Genomic DNA, 13776 nt, shown 5'->3' with positions numbered 1-13776 from the left:
ATGAATGGTATAGGAACGCATACGAATAGAAGAAGAAGAAGATGGTTGTACTAATTCAGAACTCTTCGCGGGCGTGCTCACAACAACTGTTCAAAATTTCATCGCATCGGATGAATGGTATAAGAACGCATACAAACAGAAGAAAAAGAAAATAGTTGTAACAATTCAGAAACCTTTGCGGCGTGAGCACAACACTTGATCAAAATTTCATTGCAATCGGATGAATGGTATAGGAACGCATACGAATAGAAGAAGAAGAAGATGGTTGTACTAATTCAGAAACCTTCGCGGGTGTTGGCACAATTACTGACGAAAACTTTATTGCAATCGGATGAATGGAATAGAAACGCATACGAATAGAAGAAGAAGAAGATAGTTGTACTAATTCAAAAACCATTGCGGGTGTTACCACAACAACTGACGAAGGTTTCATCGCAATCGGATGAATGGTATAGGGACCATACGAATAAAAGAAGATAGAATGAAGAAGAAGAAGAAGAAGAAGATGGTTGTACTAATTCAGAAACCTTCGCGGGTGTTGGCACAATTACTGACGAAAATTTTATTGCAATCGGATGAATGGAATAGCAACGCATACGAATAGAAGAATATAGAATAGAAGAAGAAGAAGAAGAAGGTGGTTGTACTAATTCAAAAACCATTGCGGGTGTTACCACAACAACTGACGAAGGTTTCATTGCAATCGGATGAATGGTATAGGGACCATACGAATAAAAGAAGATAGAATGAAGAAGAAGAAGAAGATGATAATTTTTCTAATTTAGAAACCTTCATGGGTGTGCATACAACCACTTACCAAAATTTCATTGCAATCGGATGAATGGTATAGGAACCATACGAATAAAAGAAAATATAATAAAGAAGAAGAAGAAGATGATGATTTTTCTAATTCAGAAACCTTCATGGGTGTGCATGCAACCACTTCCCAAAATTTCATTGCAATCGGATGAATGGTATAGGAACGCATGCGGGACAGATACACAGACAGACAGACAGACATTCATTTTTATATATTTGTATAGCCTATACTCTTCCCGCAAGTGCAAGCAATAAGTTTACAAAGTTTTATCGCAATCGGATGAACGGTATGGCTGCGCATTAAATACGAACAAACAAACACACAAATATTAATTTTTATATATTAGATTGTACTTATTTATTTATTATTTAAGAATACAAACATTGTGGACATAACAAATCTAAATTCAAGACTTACACAACATGAGATTTACATTATAAGTCAAACATTACCCTCACAAGAGAGAAGAGAATATAGAAAAAAATATAGGTATATAATAACAACAATAATAATAATAATAACAAAAAAATCAAAACATACTTAAGTACAATTTAATACAGAAAAATATAATTTTTGAAAACAAAAAACATACAATTTTATACAGAAAAATACAGTTTCAAAAACAAAATGCAAAGTACATCATTGAAAATGTCTATGTCTTTAGGGAGCGCATTTACTAATCTTGCACCCCTCGCTAATGGTGCCTGATAGGCTTGACACGAGGAAACGGTTCCAATCCAGAATAAATCATGGCTGCGACCATGTAGGGCATTGACAGGCGCATGTAACTTCAAATTCATTAGGACACCAGGATTGGAAACCATCCCTCGCGATAACTGGAAAAAGTGTTTCAGGAGCAGAAGAGACCGATGAGATTCAAGAGAGTGAAAAGTAAGCATGCCTTGTAGAAAGGCAGTCGGAATATAATCATTTGACGAATTATCGAAAGGAAAATAGTTAAATGTCTTAAAATAAAGACATCGAAACAATTTCTTCTGGACGTGTTCTAAAATAAGCTTATAGTAAACATCATAAGGACACCAGATAATCGACCCATATTCAAGAATGCTACCCACTAACGAGACGTAGTGTGTACGTAATACATTTGGATTCTTGAATGGTTTAGGTTGTCGCATGATGATGAATCCTAGAAGCTTACTCGCACGTAGAGCCGTAGAAGTTATATGCGGTGAAAAGAAATGAAGAATCAAAAATTATCCCAAGATCTTTCGCCTCAGATTGACGCTTTAATGAACTTAATTATATATCCTTTATAACACTACAACAAGCCAAGAGGCACAATGGCAGTAGGGTGAATTTATTAATTTAAGTGAAACAATCACAAACATCCAAACCCGGAGCTCCGCATCTTACCCACTGCACCACAAGAGATGATGACTAAGAAAATAGGTCGATAGGAACAAAACAAATTCTGGTACAATCTGACACTAACAATGAAAGGGGATGACATTCTATGTCTGCCATGCCATAAACATGCATTTTTTTGTCCAGATTCGGCATCGAACTAACGATCCACGACTTCATGAACGGCCGCTTTACTGAAATAATGAAGAGTATCTTAGTTTATAGTTGTAAAGGATAAAAAGTATATCATTTTATTTACAGCCATTAGTTACCAACCTGACAGCATAAGAGCGGGAAAATACTCGTACGCAGAGCGTTGGAGCGGAGCTCGGAACAGGAGCACGGAGCAGTGGAGCAACGGGGTTTTACCCGGAGCAGGAGTGGAGCTGAAGCACTGAAAATTTTTAGTGCTCTACTGCTCCGGACGTTTTTTTATTATTAAATTTTTGTGCTAAAATCCAAATATTATAATTATTTGACAGTGGAATTATTTTAAATACGGCAATAGCACTGCCGAGTGATAAACAAACTCACTTTTGATAGAAGAGGCAGATAATGAGAAACGATTTGCAATCGGAATTTTTTTAATATAATTAATAATGGAAAGAATGAATAATAAACCCTATTTCAAAACTACTTATTTTTTTTAACATTTTTGTGTACATAAAATACCTATTAAAACTTTTTACCCGGAGCGGAGCAGACCCTGGAGCGGAGCAACTCAAAAAAAGGTCCGCTCCAACCCTCTGCTCGTACGAAATATCCTGATTCCATTCGTCTGAATAAAGTAATGATTTTATTCTAGATTAAAAAAAAATGTTTTGTTTCAAAGACAACAATCTATTTCATAGATAGCAAACACATTTTAGCGAATATATCGATGACGTTTGCCGATGATAAAAATGATGATTTTTTATAAATACCTGACAATACGTTTACATTACTACAGTTTATTTTTTATTTGTCGGTTTACTTTTCACGTCAGTGTGCGACTGCATTCGCGAAGAGATGTGTCTCGGTCATTATTTGCGCCGTTATTAATTCGTGTTGTTATTAATTATTATCATTATCTGATTAAAATTATTATATTCGATCAAGTAATCACATACATAAATCAAGTGCTCTACTATAGTGTAAAGGATGACATAAAAATAAACCAAAATAATACAGTGTTAATAGCAATATGAAAATGTATTATAAGTAAACACTATATCAGATTATAAAGGTATTAATTATAAATACAAATGAAATTAAATTGAAATATCGTGAATATTTACCTTTTGTTAGTAATACTCGTGTTATTGAATATGTGAAAGCATTTAGGCTAATATTTTTATTTGAATTTGTGTAACGTAGTGAATCTCCTTGAACTCCGTTGTTGATTTTCTGTAGAAATTTCTCTAACAAGAAGCCATTTAAATCATTAAAATTATTATTTTTTTGTGAAAAATATGGATACAAATTTATAATTGGAGTAAATTAGTACAATATTATAAAGTCGCCAATGATTTTCCTACTTTGATTGCGTGTGATGTTCATAATATGTGCTATTGTTTTAAAAACAATATTAATATTTGTAAAAATAAATGTTTATATTATATTCTAACACTACAACAGGCTATAACGCCGAACGACAATTAATAGTGTAGCGTAGTTAGTAATATATTATGTGAAATAATCACAAACACCCACGCTTTGAGAAAATCACATAACTATTATATTGTGACCTCACAGGGGATCGAAGTGATCGAACCCGAATCCCTCCGAGTGAAGAGCCGCGATCTAATTACATATTATAAGTAATCTTGGATTTTGATTTGTTTTTTTTTATCCCACGTTAATTTTTCCACAGTAGAAAAATGACATCATTATAAAACATAATTGAATTGGTGTTTACGTGGTAGAAGTCAATTATAATGATTTTAAAATGAAGCTGTTTGTTAATTCTACAATAGTTGAGTTATTCGTGTTGACGGTTGTTAAGGGCAGATATCTTACTGTGTTTTTGCAGTTATTTTCATAGCTCGATAGAACAGTCAACATTAACTCAAATTATCATCATCAAAAAAAAAAATACTCTATTTGAAAACCATTTAATTTTCACATTGTATGTTTTTATTCTCTCTAGATTCTTTTAAAAAAATGAGCTTTGTAGATATGTCATTTTCAAAACGAATTAAGTATAGTGTTGTGTGACAAACTGTGAAAAAACAACTACGTACTCAGTGAATGTGAAATTGACGGATTTTTCCGGCTGTGTTGTTTTTATGAACTTGATAAACAAAACAGCTATGCATCTATTATCCGTGGAACTTTTCTTGCTGGCAATTATGGGTTCACAAAGTGACCAGATCCTGTCTCCAGAGAAGAAGTTGGCAAAACACATGTCCAAAGTGAACGAATTTAAGTGCGGAGTTCCCCAAGCCAGGAGTTTCAGCTCGGATACCCTATTGGGTGATTATATTTTACTATGTTTTATTCATCCAGTTAATTATCAATGAACCCAACCTTATTTTCACCGGGATCACATAATATATAGCCAAAAACGGAATGGCGGGCACATTTCTTTCCAATGAAACGTACATAACTTAGTCAGATATATTTGACAAATAAATATTAGTTATGTATATTTTTTCACACTTCCTGGTCAATAACCATGTATTAGAGCTTGTTCAGATGACGCGTGTCTCGCCGCGATACGTCGCGAGTGCATGTGGACGGCTCAATGAGGTCACATGCACCTCGAGAACGCACAACATGTCATGCGCGCGTCAAATCGCGCCATCTGGACAAGGCCTTAACGAAGTTTTACATACTACGTAAAAACATTGTACTTAATTATATTTTTTATTAATAAAAATATACTTATAAATAACTCTGAAAAAGCATATCGTATAAGAAGAATGACATTTTAATTAATGGGATCTTCGGCACTGGATTTCTTCAATGGATTTTACCACGTTTTTATTAGCTCATATTCTTGTTTGTCCGGTACAGATTTTTTCTTGTTTGTCCAAAATTTTTAATTAACTTCCCGACTAGCTACACATTTGAAACTTTTAGAATATATCAGAACACGACGACAATGCATTCTTTTAATACTTTTGGACATCTTTAAGCAGAATTGAATTCATTTTCAGTTAATTCTGTTTTGTATGTTTCGGAAAAAAATCGTTAAAAGTAATATTTACTACACACTATTATTGGTTGCTAAGTGGGTCCTAGCAACTAAATTATTAATATATACGTGTGTTACTATGGAAATCAATATGAAATGTCAAAATGACATTTCTGTATTCTATATTTATTCAGTATTTCTATCAGGTACAAAAAAAAGTTTTTATTAATACATAGAATTGTCAAGTTTATATGATTCAACAGAAAATTTAAAAACGTGGTAAGTATATAAAAAGTTCTTTTTATGTTGTAATTACTTGATAGTTAGGAATGTATGTGAATAGGTATTCCTATTTTTAAACAGACATCTTGATTCGCCTCAGTGAGTCGCGAACTGTATTTCGATTATATTATGCTCATTATTGAAAATATTGATAAAATAATACTTAAATAAATCCATCTGCGCCCAAACCAATAAACCCAGAAAATACAACGACCATCATCATCAGGGGCGCGACAACCCGGTGTGGGTCCTGGCCTCCTCCAACAGCTCCCTCCACCTGTCCCTATCCAGTGTGGCCGCTTTCCAATTCGGTACCCCCAGAATACGGCAGTCACTGGCAGCTCCGTCAAACCAGCGAATCTTTGGCCTTCCTCTTCTTCTACGCCCTATTGGATTGCTGGACATCACTCTCTTTGCCAGTTCATTGTCATTTATGCACATGACCTAGCCATCGCAGTCTCCCAATCTTAATTGATTGAACTGCGCTGCAATCTTCGTACAGCCCGTAGAGCTCAGCATTATATCTTCTCCTCCAATTGGTGCCATCCCTGATCGGTCCATATATACGGCGGAGAATTTTTCTTTCAAAGATGTTCAGGGCTCGTTCATTTCGCAGAGTTAATGTCCAGGTTTCCGATGCGTAGGTGAGCACTGGCTTTACAAGTGTCTTGTAAAAAGTGCTTTAAGTTCGGCGAGATAGTATGCGGGACTTAAAATGTCTTAACAGGCCAAAGTAGCAAAAATACACCGATGGTCCTAATAATTATGACCATTAAACCACGCGTATTTAATAACCACTACATACTGCTTAGTTATAGCCGTAGACCACGTGTTCATCGGAGTGCGGAATATCTGGGTTTACAAAATGTATACGGAAACAGTGTAGAAGTCTACAGTGTAGTACGTAGCAGTATACGGACGCCATTGCCATCTGCTCAAGACTCGAAATGAACTGGAACGCACCGGAGCGCCGTTCCGGTTCATAAAATCTCCAAAATTGTCGCTCCGTCTCGTGGAAATATTAATTTGACCGTCTGAGCTAGATATGTCATATAATAAAACATCTAACAGACTTATTTTTATAAAATACATATACAATAATTAGATAACAACATTAATAGTTCCGGTTCGTAAAATTTTCCATTTCGAGCGCTGCATCTGCTAGATTTTGTTAACGGTCTGAAAAATCAATAATAAATTAATATGATCAATTTTTCGAAATGGTGCTTTCATGCCTGATGGCCCGCTTCATGATGTGGGTGACATGGGTGTATACATCGTCATCTTAAATTAATAAAGCCTGAGCATATCTTTTTGCACAAGAAACGAGTGGTCCTCTGATCAGCTGTCAAAACCAGATCCCAGATTGCTTGACATATTGATTCGCCCTTTCTCGTTTTCAATTGAATTATAAAAAAATCTCAAATCAAATATATTAACTATCAGTGTTATTAATAAATAATATACATTTCTGTTATTCATCAGCTGTCAAAGTCAGACTAGTCCTTCACACAAAAACCGGTGATAATATCGATTTCCAAAAAATATGTAGCATTGATCTATGCATTACATTTGTAGAAGGTGTGTTAATGCTAGTGTATTATTTATCATGTAACGTATCTATTCAAATCAAACCATTCCCTGTGTGAACACGACAGACGCGTCAGTATGAGCACTCTATAGAACGATGATAAGCAATGACAGTTCATACATAGACGACAACGGGAGGGGCGGAAAAAGTAGGACCAGTCGTTGTGAATGTGTCGGCTTTCTACAATGACATTATTAATGGACAATGCACTCAAAACAGTAGCTAGCAAGTAAATTCGTGCATAGCAACATTCGCACATGTATAGGTAGACGTCACGCAATTTCCATTAAGTATGCGATATCACGCATCGGGAATTTATAGCAATATCACCTTTATTGTAATGGCGTTAGAACAGTATTTCTAGTGTCAATGTTCATTTGAGCGAACCCGTTCGAACCGAACCATTCGGCAGACTCGACAAAAAGCATCGGTAATGTATAGCAATATCACTTTTATTGTAATGGCGTTAGAACAGATTAGGTATGCCATTCGGCAGACCCGACAAAAAAGTGAGTGTCATTTTTTTTCCAGATGCTTCGTCCATATTAATGTCATTGGCTTTCTACTTAAGTCGGCAATGGTGTATATATTGAGAGTGTGTATTTTTACTGTTTCCTCATTATTCCCTCTAATTATTACATTTCCTAAGTAGGGGTTGAGAGAATAATTTTCAGCCAATCCTTGTAAAACAGTCTACTAAGCCACCTCCCACATAACGGGGGTTCAGTGCTTACATCCAACTAAAAAGATACATTAAAACACGCTAAACCGCAAGTAAGCTTTATCCACAGATCGATCCAGTGATTCCCAACCAAGCCGACGAAAATTCTCAAAATATTGTTAAAACCTTTCTGTACTTAAATATTGAAAAAATTTACAATCACGTCTTTGAAATATTAAAGTTATTATTTTTTTTATTCAATATTGAATATATATATACACACATGGTTTTAACGGCCCACGTGTGCCACGTAGGTCAAAATGGAGTTTTTTTAATGACATTTTCAGAGCATAATCCTGGACATTCCTTAAACGCTGTAGATAATCTATTTATATAATTTTGAAGCCTTATTATCCTTTATATTAATTTTAAGCATTTGATGACTGCATAAAGTATTTTTATTACATAAAATAGTATTCTTTTAAACCTCTCGATCTAATGTTTTAGAATATAGTCATATTTCAGTACATCCATGTGCAGTGGTGTTAAGATTTTTTAGATTTATTAATTTTATTATTAAACTATTAGTAAAATTAATGTTAACATTATATTATAGTGAAATATTTACGATAAAAAATTGTATTTATAATCTCTGTGATCCCAAAATTTACAAGAATTAGGCATTTTATTCTTCAAAAAATGGGCACGATTACCACATTTCAAGTTAATTCTAAAGATACCGATTATACGCTATGTCTTTGACCATTCAAATGTGATAAATATCCTACGAATAATGATTGTTTTAATAAATATTATGCTCTGAAAATACTATAAAACCTCCATTTTGACCTACGTGGGGCATGTGGGCCCTTAAGAGTGTTAGATTCTTTATTATTAGAAATAACATAATTTTAAAGTTGAACCGAGTTGGACTCGACTTTCACTTTCCTGGAGAGTGCTTTCGATTCTAAGCTGTCGATCCGTCTATGATTATGCGAATTGTTTCTTATAACTCCGTTTTAACTGAGGCACTTAAAATTTTAATAACACTAATCAGGAGGTAGGAGGCAATCTGCTTTGTAATTAATTTAAAGTAAATGACATTACTAACTTAATTGTAACCAGCGCTCGTAATGGAAAAGTTTACGAACCGGAGAGCTCGACAATTTTTTGAAGATATTTACAGTTATCAAATTTTATGTGTATTTAAAAAAAACAGGTATGTTAGATATTTTTTTTATTATACGGCATATATACCTCAGACGGTTATAATATTTTTTCCACGAGATGGAGCGATAATTTTACAGATTTCACGAACCGGAACGGCACTCCGGTCCATTTCGAGCCCTGATTGTAACATACGTCTGGGAGTTAGCCACTTATGTATACATATATCTTGAACGAAACATTTTTTTGTTGTTGCATGCATTCAATTTAGCCTAAAAATAATTAAATGCAGTAGGTAGGTACCTAAGTAATGACTTAGTATATTATACCTAATGCAAGACTATAAATAGTATGGAATGCATTTTCAGCCTGCCTAAGGGTTGCAAGTTATCAATGTATGCCACTTTATATTGTTTAACACGTATAATATTATTTATAATATCCCTCTTTGTACAGGTTACATGTAAATTGTACGTAAAACATTTCACCGTGAGCTTTCTTATCGGAAAGAGATGACCGTATACTATTCAGTTTCCAATTTTATTAGATTCAGTATGAAAATTAATTCAATTTGCATAACCGATTTTGGCAAAATTCATGAATTCGAGAATGAAAACCTAACCTAACAAATCTTAATCCAGTATATCGGGTATTTTCAAAATTTGTTTGCTGCTATCTTTCTGTAAAGTGAAACCGACAAGAACTGTGTTTTATTTAGACATGAATATTATGTCAGTATTATACGACCCAAAGAGGTTGGACGGTCTTTAATATACGGCCATAAATTTTCTGATACAACATTTCACGGTGAAGTGTAATACGGCGACCTGCATACGTACAAGTATCCGGTCACGCTCTACAGTCTACACCAGGCAGGGTTTGTAGATATTATACATTCAAAAGTTGGAAATCATTTGTAATTTTAAGTCAAGTAGCAAATGAATGAAAAACAATCTAATTTATAATGGCATAGTTATAAAATTTCATGATCAGAACACACACCTACCTACTATTTTCCTTATGATAAAACTCAGATTAAATGTTGCAAAGATATTATAAGCAAATAATGTTTATTTTTATAATCAATACTCGATAGCCGATTATTGTTATATAAAAAAAATACTCTTTGTAATGACGTACTTCACATTGTTGACATTACAAATATAATATTAATGGCGTCCACTGCACAGCTGTTTTTATTCAAACATTTAACAAAACGACACATATTTGTTTAAAAAACTAGCATGTGTTTTAAATTCATAAAAAAATCATGCATAACTAGAATTTATTGTGCGAGATTCTGTGAAATTTCATTACAATGAGTCACGTAGGTATTTGTACCTGTCACTGAGAGTTGCTAAGCGTTTATACCTATATAATCGATATTTAGAAAAAAACATCACGTAGATATTAAAAAATATCATGCCTTAATTATTTGTAACCAATCAATCAATACGTGGAAAATATTATCTGCCTACTGAATATTATGATCTAAAAATTTAAAACGAATATTCTGGCAATAATTCTTAGAGTCCACGTATCCTGTACATCTCACAAATTTTAAGAATATGCAATCATCGGTGGTGAAGGGTGGAGGTAGGCTGTTAAGATCCGTCATAAATGATGCACACTAAACTTTGTTAGTCATACGTATTTGTTTTTATTGAACTAAGACTGCAACTTACAGGTATTGTAAATCAATTAAACCCTGCCTAAGCCAAACCATAATATTTTTGGTATATTTTGGGCGATCCGACAAAATTGTGCTCACTTTTTCATTCATACTTAATTGTTTTTGTTGAATTAGAAATACATGTTATCGGTTATTTTTATTAAATTCATTAAGCCCTGCCTAAACCAAACTATAATAGATAAAAAAAAATATTATTATACTTATTTATAAAATATGCAAAATTATGTATGATTCAATTGTATTATTTTAGATATTTTATAGATAGACGAGTATTTTTTGACTATTATCGTTTGGTTTTCGCAGGGTTTAATTGAATTTTAAAAACTAGCCGACACCATCTGTAAATTGTAGTCTTTGTTCAATGAAAAAATTACGTATGACTGACAAAGTTTAGTGTGCACTATTTATGGCGGATCTTAACTTCCTACCTCCACCCTTCGCCACTATTAAAACATATACTTAACGTTGTTTCTTTTTTTTTCAGGTGATACAATCTCAACAGCGGAAGGTGTCATGCCGCCATGCACCGTTCTGCACAGGTGCGAAAATAGCGGTTGCTGTTTTGGTAATTACGTCTGTGGGGTGAACGAAGAAGAAGAAGTAGAACGGGTGTTCAAGATCTTCAACAGCGTAAACAGAAGCATTCCACCCCGGATCATCTCGGTCATGGTGACCAACCATACCATTTGCTCGTGCCGTCCAAAATATTTAACAGAACAGTCCGGTGCGATGGCGGTTAATCAAGAAAACTAATACGGCAGTGTCTTTAAAATTTTAGTATACAAGTGTGCAGCTCTCGAAATGGAAAAATTTACGAACCGGAGCACTCGACAAGTTTCTGAAGATATTAACATAGTTATCAAATTTTATGTATATTTTATAAAAATAAGTGTGTTAGATTTTTTGTTATATAGCTTATCTAGCTCAGACGGTAAAATTATTTTTTTCACGAGACGGAGCAATAATTTTACCGATTTCACGAACCGGAACTGAGCTCCGGTGCGCTCCGGTCCATTTCGAGCCCTGCAAGTGTGTCAAAACCAAAGGCCCGTAACAATTTTGTTGATTGGTTCCTCTTGATTGACGCCAGACAGCTTTAAAAACTGCTCAGAACATTCCATAATGTAATTTTTTGACATGACATAAGCATTGATGGCACCCATCTTGTGCTTACCTTCGACACCTCAAAATTTTCGTGTATAATTCTGTAAGCTTTGAACAGATTGAACCTTTCTGCGATTTCGATTAGTTTTAGCCGACCATTGTCCATCAGGGTATCTTCGATTTTGAATACCATTTCATGTGTAGTGCCGTCACTTGCCCTTCCACAATGGTCATCATCTTCTAATGACTCTCTACCTTGTTTAAATAAACGCGACCATTTATAAATCATGGTTTTACCACAACAAAGAGCGCCATAAACCAATTTCATTTCATTTTGGATGGTTTCTACACTTTTTTCTTGTTTTTTTAGGAATTTAATTACTGCACGGATCTCAATATTTGACATTTCTAAATTATCATAGACTTTCATTTGTTCTTTTGAATATTGGAAGCCATTTACTGGAACAATCAATTTGAAATTGCACAAGTATATCTGAAAGGATCAACTAACAATGAAAAAATATTTTTAACCCCAATACTCGACAATGCATACATAATGAAAAATCTGCCGAAAATCGAAATCACTAAAACAACAATGAGGTCACCTCACGTTGAACCTGCATCGACACCTGCATGATGTTTTGAACGTTTTATCATATTCCACATGCCTACACTTTTAGAATGTCATGTCAAAATCACGTTTTTTGTTTTTAGCGGTTGGCACTGTGTATTTTCGATAAGAATGTTGTCTTTGGTCTGCAGGTTCGATTCTGTTAAAAATATTATCTATGGATGTCATGCCGCAAGTATTTTAACGTACGCACACGAAGAAACTGTTACATTTAATTGAAATTAGCATGAATAATTAATAATAATTCAAATTACTAATACATTATAGTAGGCGCTCTTCATCAATGGCATTCTTCAGTAAATTACAGAGATGGTGATGGTTCAAAATATTCTGCAAAATGATAAAATCATAGACTAAATTTGTCGCCGCGACAGCGTGACAGTAGGCGACAAGCACCATGACATGCACCTCAATTTGCTTCGCGCTTGTTGCCAACCTTGATTGAAAATATCATAACACACGATACTCTGTATTCATTTGTTTTACAAAAATGTTGTGAAAGATCTATTTAAAAAAAAGGATGTTATTTTTTATATTATAGTTATGATAGCAAAGCTTGCTATGATAAAACTGTTTCATAACCGAGATAATAAAAATGTATTAAGTAAGGTTATGTATTTATTTTAATTATAATTCAGGTATAATAATAAAATTGTTTGCACTGATAACTGGTTTTATTTTTTTATATCGTTTTGAAACTGCATTCATTAATTGGAATATCTTTTTATAAATAACAGTGGCGACGGGTCGATCTCCACAGCCTACTTATACTATTATGGTTTAGTATATACAGGGTTTAATTGAATTTTAAAAACTAACCAATTCTATCTGCAAATTATATTCTTAGTTCAATATAAACAAATAAGTATGACTGACAAAGTTTAGTGTGCACTATTTATGTCGGATCTTAACAAGCTACCTCTACCCTTCTTCACTGTCTTATAGACAGTAAATTAAAAAATATGTTGTGAATAAAATACATAGGTACATCTCTGAAAGCAGGTGACGTGAACGTGCGATTACTGGTTTAAAGTTTTTGATGAATGGTACCTACTACACTTATTTACATGTTACATACTTACTTTTTACTTACCTTTATTATTGTAATTCACATAATTTCGTCCTATTCGTGTTTTTTTTATTTTTTTTTTAAATTTATTGTATTAAACAAACAGTTACATTTTGATTACCTACAAAAATATGTTGATGAATAGAATAGTGGAAAGTTATTGCAATCAGTAAAGTTTCCATATATAAATTATATTATAGTTAAGCCTACCTAACAAGATAGAAAGAAAGTAAGAATAACATAAATATAAAGAAATTACATAAGAACATTAAGGA

The 13776-nt window shown here is 33.6% G+C and overlaps 1 protein-coding gene across 3 annotated transcripts; it reads left to right on the top strand.

The window, feature by feature from the left end:
* The first annotated feature begins 3168 nt into the window (after positions 1–3168).
* On the top strand, positions 3169–13098 carry LOC147063644 (uncharacterized). 3 transcript variants are annotated; one of them, XM_085959505.1, is made up of 3 exons: positions 3169–3229; positions 4314–4639; positions 11182–13098. In XM_085959505.1, exons 2-3 carry the CDS (start codon positions 4453–4455, stop codon positions 11448–11450), a joined length of 456 nt encoding a protein of 151 aa, XP_085815631.1. In that variant the 5' UTR covers positions 3169–3229; positions 4314–4452; the 3' UTR covers positions 11451–13098. The 3 variants fall into 3 exon arrangements, with proteins under 3 accessions (XP_085815631.1, XP_085815630.1, XP_085815628.1); XM_085959504.1 differs by having other exon boundaries at positions 3169–3282; XM_085959502.1 differs by having other exon boundaries at positions 3169–3410.
* Positions 13099–13776: the final 678 nt, after the last annotated feature.

Source organism: Rhyacophila brunnea, unplaced genomic scaffold, assembly GCF_057557595.1.
Source record: "Rhyacophila brunnea isolate RB1 unplaced genomic scaffold, BYU_Rbru_1.0 scaffold_9, whole genome shotgun sequence".
Taxonomy (NCBI): domain Eukaryota; kingdom Metazoa; phylum Arthropoda; class Insecta; order Trichoptera; family Rhyacophilidae; genus Rhyacophila; species Rhyacophila brunnea.
Note: the sequence above shows the minus strand (reverse complement) of the source record. Positions and strands in the feature narration are given on the sequence as shown.

Coding starts and splice junctions, on each gene's coding strand:
- LOC147063644 (XM_085959505.1), top strand. CDS start 4,453: ATGAACTTGATAAACAAAACAGCTATGCATCTATTATCCGTGGAACTT. Junction 4,640..11,181: donor CAGCTCGGATACCCTATTGG/GTGATTATATTT, acceptor TTTTTTTTTCAG/GTGATACAATCTCAACAGCG.